This window comes from Sciurus vulgaris, assembly GCF_902686455.1.
Source record: "Sciurus vulgaris genome assembly, chromosome: 6".
Taxonomy (NCBI): Eukaryota; Metazoa; Chordata; class Mammalia; order Rodentia; family Sciuridae; genus Sciurus; species Sciurus vulgaris.
This window is the reverse complement of record NC_136466.1, coordinates 160,254,925-160,268,635: the sequence shown is the minus strand read 5'-3', so window position 1 is coordinate 160,268,635 and position 13,711 is coordinate 160,254,925. Positions and strand designations below refer to the sequence as shown.

The 13,711-nt window shown below is 42.6% G+C and overlaps 1 protein-coding gene across 3 annotated transcripts in view; it reads left to right on the top strand.

The window, feature by feature from the left end:
- Positions 1-327: 327 nt before the first annotated feature.
- Positions 328-13,711, top strand: part of OTULIN (OTU deubiquitinase with linear linkage specificity) — a 32,512-nt gene continuing 19,128 nt past the window's right edge. Inside the window, exons 1-2 of one of the 3 annotated variants that reach the window (XM_079144584.1) lie at positions 328-636; positions 7,831-7,907. In XM_079144584.1, coding sequence (XP_079000710.1) covers positions 485-636; positions 7,831-7,907 — 229 coding nt within the window. In that variant the 5' untranslated portion in view covers positions 328-484. Of the gene's footprint in view, positions 637-656; positions 3,877-7,830; positions 7,908-13,711 lie in introns of those variants that run through there. The other 2 variants (XM_079144585.1, XM_079144586.1) reach the window with 2 other exon arrangements.

Sequence of the window (13,711 nt, the reverse complement as noted above, 5' to 3'; positions counted from 1 at the left end):
GCGCGAGGCCGGGGCCAGCCGCTGCGCCTCCCGCCCGCCTCAGCCCTGCCTCACACGACCGGCCTGCCTCTTCACCCACCACTGATCCCACCACCCGGCGATCCTCTCCCGCCCTCCGGCACCCTGGGCCCGCAGCCACCCGCGAACTCACAGCGCCGCCAGCAGCTTGGGGGACCGAGCATGCGCAGGGCACGGGCCGGGCCGCCAGCCCCTTCCCCGCGGCGGGTGAACCCGCGCATGCGCACGCGCCGCTTCCCAGGACGCCCCACCTCCGGCCGCGCCCCCTGGCTGCGGGTCAGAGGCCGCGGGCGGGCCGCAGTGACGCGCGCGGAAGCGTTCCGCTGATCTCGGAAGACGCCGCCAGTGGAGCGCCGGTAGCGGCGGCGGCGGCCACGGAGGGGCGCCCGGACAGCTGGGGCTCCGTTCGCTCCGAGCTGCTGAACCGCCTGGGCACCGCTCGTCCTCCGCCGCTGCGGACGGCCGCATGAGTCGAGGGACCATGCCCCAGCCCGGAGCGTGGTCGGGCGCGAGCTGCGGCGAGACGCCGGCGCGGGAGGCCGGGGCCGCGGCGCGGGAGGGCGGGAAGGCGGCGGCCGGCGGGCAGCCCCGGCCCGCGATGCGGTGCCCGGCCGAGCCGTGAGTGCGCGGGGCGGGGGCCGGGCGGCGGCGGGCCGGGTGCCCCGCGGAGGGCTGGTCTGGGCTCCGTGGCGTCCTCACCGAGGAATGCGGAGACTTCGGCGGGTCCGAGCACGGCCGTGTTTCCCGAGGGCGCTTCTCTGGTCACGACCCGGGGCGGCGTCGCCTCCCCGCGCCCGGCCGCGACGCCTGCCCCTTTCTGAAGTTGAGGAAGCTCCGGAAACTTGGGGAACAAACCCAAGGAGCGTCTTATTGCCAATTCCTCGTAGCTCTTTCCTCCAGCCTGGCGCGGGGAGGAAGTACGGTCGCCCGGTCCCAGCCGCAGGGCAGCAGGGCGCGACGCGTTTGCTCGGGGAGGCGAGTCGCCGCTGGTCCCACTGTTGGCCGGACTTGGGACGCAGTCTGACCCGTGTCACTTTACCCTGTGACGGCCTGACTAGTGGTCCCGTCCTTTACTTTGAAACAACGCTAGTCAGTGCTGGTCGGAGCAATTCCGTTGCGAACTGTGAGAAAAATGGCAGGACTCGTAGGGGTATGAACTGGAGTTGCACTTTCTACACTTGAGAGAAATAGGCCCATTAGCCCATGGACTTCTGAAATCGACGAAAGCACAGACGACCAGTTTGCCAGATATTTTCATTGGCTGGGAAGTTAAGTTGTAAGGCACGTTTATATGTGCCTTTAGAGCTCCTGCCTTAATCGCTAAAAGGGTTTCTTTGGAAGCCTGCTCTGTAGATATACGATATACACTTGCATAGTGTTTTACAGTGAACTTTGACAGTCTCTTTTAATTGAGTACCCAAGTGTGGTGGTAATTATTCATTTAATGGGTTAATGGTCAGTGGGAAAGATTTAGAGCAGGAGGTCTCAAACTCCAGAGGTAGGCCAGTAACTTAAAAGTTAGTACAATTGGCCAGGTGTTATCTTGGCTACCTGGATAACTAATGTCTGTTTTGGGGGCAGTATCCCCTAGGCTCCAGCCTAGAGTTGGATCTTCTGTATCTAAAGAATCCAGATACACTGACTTTTGCATGAAATATCCTCATTATTAAATGGTGGCACTTTCTGATTTTTCCCTTTAAATTTCAAACCACTGTAGAGGCCCATGTTATGATTTGATGTGGTCTGTAACTACTAGTATTCTGTTTGCATTAGAGACCTACATCAGACCCTGCAGAGGACTAACTAGGGGGTCTCTTTCATCTTTGCCTCTCCCCTCCCTAAGTGCCGCTGTTGCAGCAGCTGCTACCACCAGGCTAGCATCACCCTGCTTTCACTTTCCTGCTGCCTTGCCTTTCCTGTGCTGTACCTCAGTCTTGACCTGAGCAATGTTACAGCCCCTTAGAGAAGCAGAAACTTGAAACCAGGCCCATGTTCCCAAAAGTGCCCCTAGTTATTTGGCAGGTTTTCTGATGGATGTGATTAGAGTCAGCACTGTGGAAATGGGCCACGGTGGGAAGGAGCTCTTTCTTGAAGAAAAGGTTATAGCACAGGTGTCTCTTTCATTTCTCAGTAGACTTGAAGCTGAAAGGAATCTAAAAAAACCCCTAGCATAGGTTTGTCATTTTACACATTAAGAAGCAGTTACAGACTCCTTAGGCCAGCTTGATGGTAGGTTTCAGGGTCATGGATCCCCCCTGATGCTTTGGCCCTCTTCCTGGCTTCCTCAGCAAAACCAGGCTGAGGGACATGATTATAATGAAAGCAAGCTTTAGCTCCCATTTTCCCCAGAATAGATGTTCTGGATTGTGTTATTAGCATCTTAATTTCTTTTCCTCCTTGCTTTTTGTTGCCTTTTATTATCTTATTTCCCTTTAATTATTATCAAATGGGAGAAATAGGAAAGTGAGTATAATTTTTCAGATGTCAACTTTTGAATGTCTTAAGTTTTGGATTTTCTGTACTATTTGATCTTTCTGAATCAGCAGTATATATAGACATGCATGTAAATTCCTACTTGATTAATAGTTCATTGTAAACTTAGTGTAGAGCCTTTTAAAAATCCTTTTGGTCATCAGAACCAAGCCCTTTCTTTCCACCCAGGTGAATCAAAGTACTTGCATCTGAAACTATGAAATATAATGAACCTGCAAATGTTTTGAGATATTCCGTGGAGTCATTTTTAGCATGTTTAGTGGAAAGTAGTTATGAATACACTTAATGGCCCACTGTCTGCAGCTGATTTATATAGTTAGGATATGACTCTGAAGGTTGTGAGGTATGGCTCATCTCCTAGCAGCATAGGTTACTCTACCAAAAAGCTCACCGCATTTCACAAAGGAGAGAGGGGGGCATGTAAACTACATGAACAGGCGGCACTCTAAATCTCATTGCAATTGTTCTTTTTCTTTCTTTTTTCCTTTTTGAAAATTGACTCATTTGAAAACTGTGGTTGGTTGGCATCTCCTGGATAAGCCCAAGAGTGACTCAGAGGGTACCTTAGGGTTCCAATTGAATAAGTCTTCAAATGATCTATCAGACCATTAACGGACTTTCTGGAATGCCCTGCTGCTCCCATTAGCTAAGTCTCCATGTTCTATCTCCTGCTTATCCTAGCACCAACATTTGACTCTGTGGTCTGCCTCTTGCTTTTAACTCAGCTAAGCCACACTGTGGTTCTTGAGGACATAGTTGATGTCCAGGCCAGAAATGTTCAGGGAATTGAGAAGACAGACTACTCCATGTCTCTTCTTATGTTCCTGAGGGTGGAACAGGGCTCGCACACATCTGGAATTCATGGACTGGCTGTGTTGGGAGGGCATACTGTCTGTGAAGCCCTGTGAAATCAAAGGCAAAATTTGTGAATGTCTCAGGCCCGAGGTTTCAATGAAAACTAGATTCTTAAAGAGGCTGTGAGCCCTGCTTCCCCACGCCTCCCAAGCATTAAACCATTGTTCTTGTGTGATATGTTTTCTTCTACCCTGTGAGTTCCTAGGGTATGGGTGGGATGAGGTGAGTATGGTGGGGTAACAGCTATTCCCTCTCATTCCCTTCTCATTCTGATGAAGAGCCTACTTTAGGGATCAGATCTAGGATGTCTCTAAGAATCAAACCTCACTGTTGAGGGTGGCTGCGTTGTCCCCACATACCTCTGGAAGTCATTTGGGTCAGCATGAGCCATTCATGGGACATCCACTTGCAGAAGCAGGGTGGAATTTTGGCCTGGGTGCTGGTACTTGCCTGCATTTGATGTGACGATCACCCCTCTCTGCAACCACTAAGTAGTGGAAAAAGATTGGTGTAAGTGGTCTTTGCTTTTCCTGTGCTTGTGTGGGAAGGCGTGTCACATTGGTTGTCTGTATTTCACTACTTGGCCCTTTAGTCTAGGACAGGCCAAGTTAAAGCATAAACTGCAGGACTGAAATTCAGAGGAGTGAATAAAACCAAACTCAATTCTTTTAGACAACCAAGACATCTTGGTTCAAAGGTTCATAATGGTGAATGATTTGGATGCTGTCTCATTAACTATGTAGACTTTAGTGTTGTTTTCATTGTTACATGTTTACTTGAATCAAATTGAAAAATTGGCTTCACAGAAATGTCTTTGCTTCACTGAGCTCTGCTTTTAACTTACAGGTTTTCTTGGAAATAGTATAATTTTGTCTTTATAATAGCATTATAAAAATAAGTCTTCAGAAGATTGTGTGGAGGTCTTTGAACAGCAAGAGCCCTTGTAAGTTAGTATGCATTGTCATGTAGCTTACTCACTTTGGTATATTGCCTTAATATTAAAAATAAAATATTTTATCTCTAGCTTACTAGAAAATTGGTTTAAGTTCTGTTTAATAGAACTTGAAAATACATTAATGTTAAACTAAGAATTTTCTAACTAGGAATTATTAGCATTTTGGTTTCATGACTTGGAAGCCAGGAAATTGGGTCATCCAAGACTTTTATTTACCTTTACCAGTTTTCCAACATATTTTCTAAAAGAAAACTTTTTATTGTGGTGATCATCTAAGTCTTTGGGCTTCATTGGCCCCTTTTCTGCCATGGTGGATACCTCCCCATCCCCACCCCAACACTTATGCAAAAAAATCTGCCAGATTTTTGAAACTTCAGCTTTGATAATTTTTTCTTATTTTGTAGTGTCCCTTTCCCTTTCATTGCTTCAGTATCTTTCCTTCCTATAACACAAATTCAAACCAACCCTTTATTTCAGATTCCCAGCTTTAAATGTAATTTCATTTTGTCATTACTTTCAGCTTTAATATTTTGTTATTTAAAGCAAAAGTTTGAATTAAGTATTTTTAAAATTTATTTTTATCTTCCTTCCATTCTTGTTGTCCTTATATTAGATGGACAAATATTTCATTCTGGCTGTTAAATGCCTTCCTTTGACTGTTGATTGAATTTCATTAAATTTAAAACTTATCCTTTCTCACTGGGTTTGGTGGGGCACACCTGTAATCCCAATGGCTTGGGAGGCTGAGGCAGAAGGATCATGAGTTCAAGGCCAACCTCAGCGACTTAAGAGACACCCTGTCTCAAAACATGAAAAGGGCTGGGCATATGGGCTAATGGTTAGACACCCCTGGGTTCAATCTCTGGTACCAAAACAACAACCACAAAAAACCTTATTCTTCCTTCATGTAGGTAAATCTTTGGGATAATTTTTAAAGACCATATTACAATTTCCGTATGTCCTTGGTGACTAAGGAATCTAGCAAATATTACTACCCAGGATCTGAGTGAAATCCAGTGTGGCTAAAGTAATTTGCATATACTCTGGGCCTTTTATTCATCAGTTTCTGATTTGCTTCTTTTGAATACTGTGTCCTGAGTCAGTGCTTTTTATTTCCCAAAATCTCCCTTTCTGTTCTGTCTTCTCTTTGCATTTAGTTATCCTGTTCTGTTTCTTTTTGTTTTCTTCCTGTTGGCCTTTTAGGAATTTGTATTTGTTGGATATACAGTAAGGTGCTTATTTAGAAAACCTCCTCTGGGCACTGATGTTGTGATTGCATTTTCTATTTTGTAGATTAAAAAGGAGGGGACCAAAGTGGGACCAGATGTGCATGCAGAATAGCCACAGAACTTGTTTGAAGTCTGTTAGAACTAAGACCTGGAAAAGGAACCGTGTTGATTTTATCGATCTCTAGTCTTTCATTTTGAAGATGAGAAAACTAGGGCAAGATTGGGGAAGTGCCTTGCCCTAAGACATACTTCTGATAGCGATATTTAGAAAGTGATTCACTTAAATGATTGCTTTAGAGGATCTGTTTCTTGTTGACTAAACTGGCAAAGAGGCGGAAAGATGTTGTTAAATCTGCAAGAAAAGAATGAACACATTTGGTCACATTTTATTTTATATCTTTGTGAATCTGTTTGCTTTTAACTCTGGCCCAGGCTCCAGGGGTGATGTTACATTTTTTGCTTGAAATCCCAATGGAGTCAGAAAGCAAGGAAAGTACCTTTCCCTCACAACATTAAATAACACTCACATATACACATTTATTTGGAGAGGAAAAAATGGAATAAAAATAATCATTGGGCAAATTGCTTATCAGTATTCTCCACCAGTACATGTATGAGAATTAAGTATTATTTTACATATTTTTACTTTTTACCACAGTCCTTTGAAGTGAATACTCTTACTGTCATTTTTTTGTGGGTGGTTAACTTCGACACTGATAGGTATAGTTACCCTAGTAACCACTGTACATATAGCTGGAGTGAAGGGTGGTTAAACTTGTGACAGTCTAATTCCTGGGTCCTCACTCCATCCACTGCTCTCTGTAGAAGGCATGTCCGTACGGCTTGCATGGACTAGAGGCAGGTCAGGAGTATGGACTGTTCAAGAAGAGAGAACCCCTGAAGTAGATCACAGGTTTAAAGTGTAGGGTAGTGTTGGTCAAGTGTTTGGAGTGAAGGGAGCATAGTGCCTAGTGGCATAATGGAGTCCAGGCTAGAATAGATGGAGGATGAGGTGCAGATTTTGACTTGAGTCCTGTGAGTGTGTGAGAACCATTGAATGATTTCAGCAGAGGCATGTTAGACTCCTACCCGAGTCCTGCTCTCCTAGCACCTCATCTGTCTCTCTCTGACCCTCTTTTCCCCTCAGCTATACTAGGAAGTGTACTAGGCAGTGGGAGCATCTTAGTCATTCTCTTTTATTTTTAAGCCTGATAATGCTTCCTTCCTGCGTTTCATTGTGCCTGGAGTGCGCCTTGCCACTGACTTGTGTGGGGATGGCATGCAATGAAGTACAAGAAGTTGGGGGTCTTAGTGTTCCTTATGTGGTGTCGGCCAGTCTCCTTGTTTTTAGCTTAGTGTGCTTCCCATACCCTCAGAAGGACTTGGGGCTTCCAGTTTTTGAGGTTTTCTAGGTTCTGTCTGTTTACTAGCTTGCCTTCCATAGGTGCCCCTCCACTAGCCTTGGGCTTCCCTCCTAGAGTCATTTACCAGTCTGCTTTCCAACAGTTTGGGCTTTCACATGTCTTCTGCTTTCAGGAAAGGTGGAGTTGGTGTTGTCATTTTGGGGTGAATCTTGAGGGAGAGGGGTTCATGTTCTTCATTTTTGTTTAGTACCTAGTGGAATTAATACTTGGTAATTTTTTTAGTTTACTAAAGAGACTGGAGACACTTCAGGAAGCTATTATGTGAGTAAGAAGCCCATAGTAGTGATAGCAGTTAAAGCATGTGGAACACTACAGAACATAGGTGGTTGGTTGAATGTGGAAGTTAGGGAGCAGGATGAGCCTCAAGGGGGATTTTTAGCTCGTGGACTTCTAATCGATGTTCTCCTGTCCTTAGTTTTAGAGTAACTATTACATTTGTGACATGTTGCAAAGGTTGATAATTTGCCCTCATTCCTATATAAATGCTTATATTAGCGCTCTTCCCAGCCTTAGAACTTGAGAGAATCATTTTGGAAGCTTAACTGATAAGAGACAGGTTCAGATGCCTAGACATACAGCTGAGGCATTAATAGACGTTAATTGAAATGGCCTTAGGGCCATGTTATCAGTTAGTGATGTATATTATAAGAAATTCTGAAGCAGAAGACAGCAGTGAGATAGAAACATGAGCATCTAAGATACAGAACCCATATTTTATCAGATTGCTATCACATAATGTGAAAAAAGTTAAGCTTTTAGTGTCCTATGCATTTTGTAAGCAGTTGTATATTGTGATGCAACAGAAAACGTCAGTGCAACAAGTGTTTGAAAAATGTCTACTTTGGTGTGATTTCAGCGAGGAGGACATGTACCGTGCTGCAGATGAAATAGAAAAGGAGAAAGAATTGCTTATACATGAAAGAGGGCCATCAGGTATGTTTGGAATTGTTTTGTTTATAGAGTTCTTACTGTTTACACTAGAACATGCAGTTAAATTGGTATATCCATTTTCATAAAATCTGGACATACACTTTGTAGGACATATTCTTATGAGTCTGGTCTTATGTGTGTTATTCATTTTGCTGAGGTTTGTTTAGGGAAGACTGTTTCTGAAGTTTTGAAATTTCAGTGCAAGTATTCTCTCTTCTTCCTTTACATTCATGTCATTTTTTTGTTCCTGTAGAGGATTGTTTTAATCTCCTGACACTACCTTCTCTTTTTTATTTCATTACATTCTTAGGAGAGTTGAAACTAGCTGTGCACATCTTTGCATGCAGATGGCCATGTGAATCCGATTGAAAAAAAATGGTTGCTGGATAAATAGTGCCAGTTCTTGTTGTTTTGTGATTTCACATCATCCATGCTTCTTCTTTGTTAGAACTACTCTTTTTACCTTCACTAGGGCCTTTTCCGAGAGAGAGGTGCTCCTCCTGACCTCTTCCAGTGGTCCATGGAGACTTGGCCAGCAGGGATATAAGTCAAGTACATCCTTTGCTGGCAGGCCTTATACAGAAGCCAAGTGGGGATATTCCATAGGTAGTCACATGGCATTTTCTTTCTCATTACCTGTGTAACTTAGGTATTCTACTGGTTTGTTTTGAGAACTGGCTTCTGCTTATTTTATGGTTAACAAAGCATTATTGTAATTAGGAACAAATGATACATAGTAGGGTTTTTTCCATTTTTTTAAATTGTTGCATTATAATTATACATAGAGGTGGAATTTGTTGTTACATATTTGTACTTGCACACAGTATAACAATATAATTTGGTCATATGGTTCCCTAGTATCTCTTTTTTCCATCTTCCTCCTTCTCCCTGGTTTCTTTCTCTACTGTACTGGTTTCCCTTCTGTTTTCATGAGATATCCCCCAACACACCTTTTTCCCATTTATTTCTCTCTAGCTTGCAAATATGAGAGAAAACAGTATGAACTCTTTTGGCTTTCTGAGTTTGGCTTAGTTCACTTAACATAATGCTCTCAAGTTTGTGTTTTCCTGCAAATAATATAATTTCATTTTTCTTTATGACTGAGTAAAACTCCACTGTGTGTATGTACCACATTTTCTTCAGCTGTTCATCCTTTGGTGGACACCTTGGCTTGTTCCATAATTTGCCTATTGTGAATTGTGCTTCTTTAAACATGAGTATGCATGTATTAACTCTAGTATGCTGACTTCCAGTTTTTTAGGATAAATACCAAGGGGTGGTACAGCTGAATCATATGGTGCTTTCATGGTTCCAGTCCTAGTCTTTTGAGAACCTCTATACTGATTTCCATAGTGGTTGTACTAATTTATAAACCCACCAACAGTATGAAACTGTTCCTTTTCCCTTACATCCTCTCCATCAGCACTTATTGCTTGTATTCTTTGTGTGTGTGTTGTGATGTTGGGGATCGATACCAGGAATGTTCTACCTCTGAGCTATATCTCCCCCTTTTTAAAAAATGTATATTTGAGACAGGGTTTTGCTAAGTTGCTGCGGCTCGCCTCTAATTTTCATCCTCCTGCCTCAGCCTCCTAGTCACTAGGATTGTGCCTATTTGTTGTTTGTGTTCTTGATGACTGCAATTCTTTTTTTTTTTTTTTTTTTTAATATCTATGTTTTAGTTGTTAATGGACCTTTATTTTATTTACTTCTGTGTGGTGCTGAGAATCGAACCCAGTGCCTCACACATGCTAGGCAAGCACTCCACCACTGAGCCACAGTTCCAGCCCTTGATGACTGCAATTCTTTCTGGAAAAAGATGATACGTCAGTGTACTTTTTTGGGGGTGCTGGAGGGGTGCATACTGGTGATTGAACTTAGGGGCACTTGACCACTGAGCCACATCCCCAGCCCTATTTGTATTTTATTTAGAGACAGGATCTCACTGATTTGCTTAGTGCCTTGCTTTTGCTGAGACTGGCTTTGAATTCGTGATCATCCTGCCTCAGCCTCCTGAGCTGCTGGGATTACAGGTGTGTGCCACCATGCTTGGTGTCAGTGTACTTTTGATTTGCATTTTCCTAATGTTAAAGATGTTGAACATTTTTTTCGTACATTTGTTGACTGTGCTTCTTCTTTTGATAAGTATCTAGTTAGTTCATTTGCCCACTTACTGATTGAATTATTTGCTTTTATGATGCTTTTTGAGTTCTTCATGTGTTTCTGGATATAATCTTCAGTCAGAAAAATAGATAGCAAAGATTTTCTCCCTTTCTATAGGTTCTCTGTTGACACTCTTAATTGTTTCCTTTGTTGTGCATAAGCTTTAATTTGATGCCATCCCATATATTCTTGGTGGTGTTATTTCCTGAGCTTTAGGAGTTTTATTGAGGAAGTCATTGCCTGCATCTGTATGTTGGAGTGTTGACTCTGCATTTTCTTCTAGCAGTTGCATAGTTTCTGGTCTAGTTCCTAGACTTTTGACCCATTTTGAGTTGACTTTTGTGCAGGGTGAGAGATAGGGATCAAGTCTCATTCTACATGTGGATAACCAGTTTTCCCAGCACCATTTATTAAAAAGTCTGTCTTTTTTCTGACATGTTTTTGGTGCCTTTGTTAAGCATTCTGTGACTGTATCTGTGTGGGTTTGTCTCTGTGTCTTCTGTCCCATTGGTCTGTATGGCTGTTTTTATGGCAGTGCCATGCAGTTTTTGTTACCATAGCTCTGTAGTGTAATTTGGGTAATGTGATGCCTTTGGCAATTTTTTTTTTGGGGGGGGGCTTAGAATTGCTTTGACTCTTTGAGGTCTTTTATTCTTTCAAATGAATTTTAGAATTTTTTTGCTAGTTCAGTGAAGAATGTCATTGGTATTTTGATGGAGATTGCAATGAATTTGTATATTGCTTTTGGTAATATGACCATTTAAATAATATTTATTCTACCTATCCATGAACATGGGAGGTTTTTCCATCTCCTAGTGTTTTCTTCAGTTTCTTTCTATAGAGTTCTATAATTTTAATCGTGGAGGTATTTTACCTCCTTGGTTAGATTTATTCCTAAGTATTTTATTTTGTTTTGAGGCTGTACACAGTAGGGTTTTTGATAATTTCTGTGTCTTCCTCCTAAGAAGTTGGTGACTCTTCCCTACAGTTAAAGAAGATGTTCTTTGAAGTGACCCTGACTTGTTCCTGGGACTCATAAAACTTCAAGGATGTATGGTCTTCACTGCAGTGGTTGCTCCAACTCACTTAGGATGCAGAGTCCTTTTTTAGCCATGTTTCTAAAGAAGATGCATATTCAGCTACTGTTTTCTCTCCCACTTTCCAGGCTCTGTTGTGATTTTGTTCTGTTATTGTACTGCACACAGTCATTCAAGCTTTTTAGTGGTTCTTGTAACTTCAGCTTTATTCTCGGAGTAAAATGGATCCCTTTATACTCCTTGAATCTCAGTCCTTCTGAGTTCATTGCCCTTCCTGAAATACATCCTTCATTAGTGCTTCCTCCCCTGAAGCAAAGCCCAGACTGAACCAGAAAATTTTCTTATCCTCTCCCTTTGTTGGTGAAAACACTTCACCTGGTTTAGGGTTCAGCAAACCATGGTTCCCAGTTCAAACCTAAATTGCCATCTGGTTTTATAATGAAGTTTTAATGAAATTTTTTAGTTAACCTATTGCTTTTGGTGACTTTCATTCATGGTGAAGATGTTATAGTGACAGAGACCTTACGGCCTTAAAGCCTGAGTTACTTCCTTTCTGACCCATTCCAGAAAAACTTACATTCCTGTCCTAGTCCTTGCTCCGAGAATCCCAGCTCCCTGGAGGGGTTTCAATTTTAATTTCTGCCTTTCTGAGGGTCTGATTCTTGTATTTGGCACTCGTGGTGGTTAAGGACTAGACTTGCCACTCTGGTTTCCAACTTTCCTTATTTTTATTTTTTTACCATTAGAAATGTTCTTTTCTAGAAATAGCCATTGCAGTCTATATAGTTTGCAGGTAAAGGAAAGGACTGTGGTACTCAGTGAGCTGCTTGAGGTCCTTGCCTCCAGCTTCTGGCCTAGTACATGGCAAGAAGCAGCAGTTGGAATCCTCCCAGAGAACAATAGCTGAATGGGAATTCAGGTAACATTTTGGTGCTGCCGACTACGCAAGTACCACATTTCCCCCCTCCCTCCCCCATGAAGGCCTGTACATCAGGTGGCTTGATTTCCTCCCTTCAGTCTTGAGGTGGAGGGTCTGCCCCATCTGCCCAGGGGGGCCAGGTCTTGTCTTTATGTGGGATCAAGGACAGCAGTGGGAAGAGCAGGAAGGGAGACTGTGTCTGGGGGTCCCTTCCTGTGCTGGGAGTGTGCACTGTGTTCAGGCTAAGACGCCTGCCTAGTGGGAGCATAAGGCCCAGAAAGTGCCCCCATTGAAGTTCTTATTTTTTGGAAAAGTGAGCGGAAAGGCAGATACATGAGTTTAAAAGATGAAAGGTCTTTACTAGGAATTGACTGTGCAGCACTGTGTTGGTTGTCTCCAGATATCATACCTAAGGGGTCTGTTTCACTTTTAAGCTAACCCTGGTGTATGCCACAGTTAAGTATATCTGTTTATCTGAATAAATAGAATTTTCCTTTTTATATAAAGTTGTTTTCTTTATAAAAAGATTCACATGGAGATTTTTTAAAAATAGGGAGTTTTTAGAGTTTACTTTTAGGAAAAGAAGATTTGATTTACTTTAAACTGTAGGGAGGGTGATCCTTGACATCCATCACACACTGGCTTGTAAATGCCTGTGGTCTTTTCTTCTTCGGTAGTCTGTAAGTCAGTTCAGGGCAGGACCTCTGTCTTCATATAGACAGTTCCTAGCTTGGTGCTTGGCACATACTAGACACCTACCAAATATTTGGTGAATTGAATTGAACGAAATTATGTACAACTTCCTCCGGAGTAAATATATTCTGAGGTACTTTTGGGTTTATGTCTTAAAGGAAGTCAAGGTATACCTGAGAATTTAACTTATTTTCTTCTTGAAAAACACATGCTAACATGTGTACTCATCTGCCACAAACTCAAATCCCAAACTTCATATGTCGAACAAGGAAAATCTTTAAGACTTTTTTTTTTTTCAATCCTTAGCATTTATTTGATCATGAATTATATTTTTAGTTTTGGGGAATATGTCACTAGTCAAATGAGGCCTATGAATCAACTAATAGAGTCCTTATTATCTGTTTTTTTGTCAACCAGTTACAGTGTTTTGGGATCAGGACAGGGTATAAATAAATACAAACAATTAAATGATATATTTGTTATAGTATATGTTACTTTTTGTATAATGGATATAAAAAACTGAATTAAAATTATTTTCTTATAGTTCAGGCTGTTGTTCTTGATTAGAAAAGTATTGACAGACACCTGTGGGTCAGTGCAGTTTTAGGTGCTGAGGACCCCCCTGGGAAACAGAACAAAGCCCCTGCCCTCAAGGAGCCCATATTTTACTGTGTGATTAGGTGTGTGTGGGAACACAGAAAAAGAAATACATCAGGTGTTAATAAGTCCTAAGAAGAAAAATAAAAATGTTTTAAGAGGAATAGAGAGCAAAGGACTGTGATATTCTGATACAGGGGCATCAAGTGACCCTGGAGGCCTGCATAGAAAGGAGTGGGCAGCCCTGAGGGACAGGGCAGAGCTTTCAGAAGAGTATCAGGGGAGGCTGTAGGGTGGGGGAAGGAGCAGATTCAGTTGGGGGAGTAGAAGAAACAGGTCAGAGAGGCAGTCAGGGGCATGACTCCTTACTTAAGATGGGGCCCCTGGAAAACTCTGAG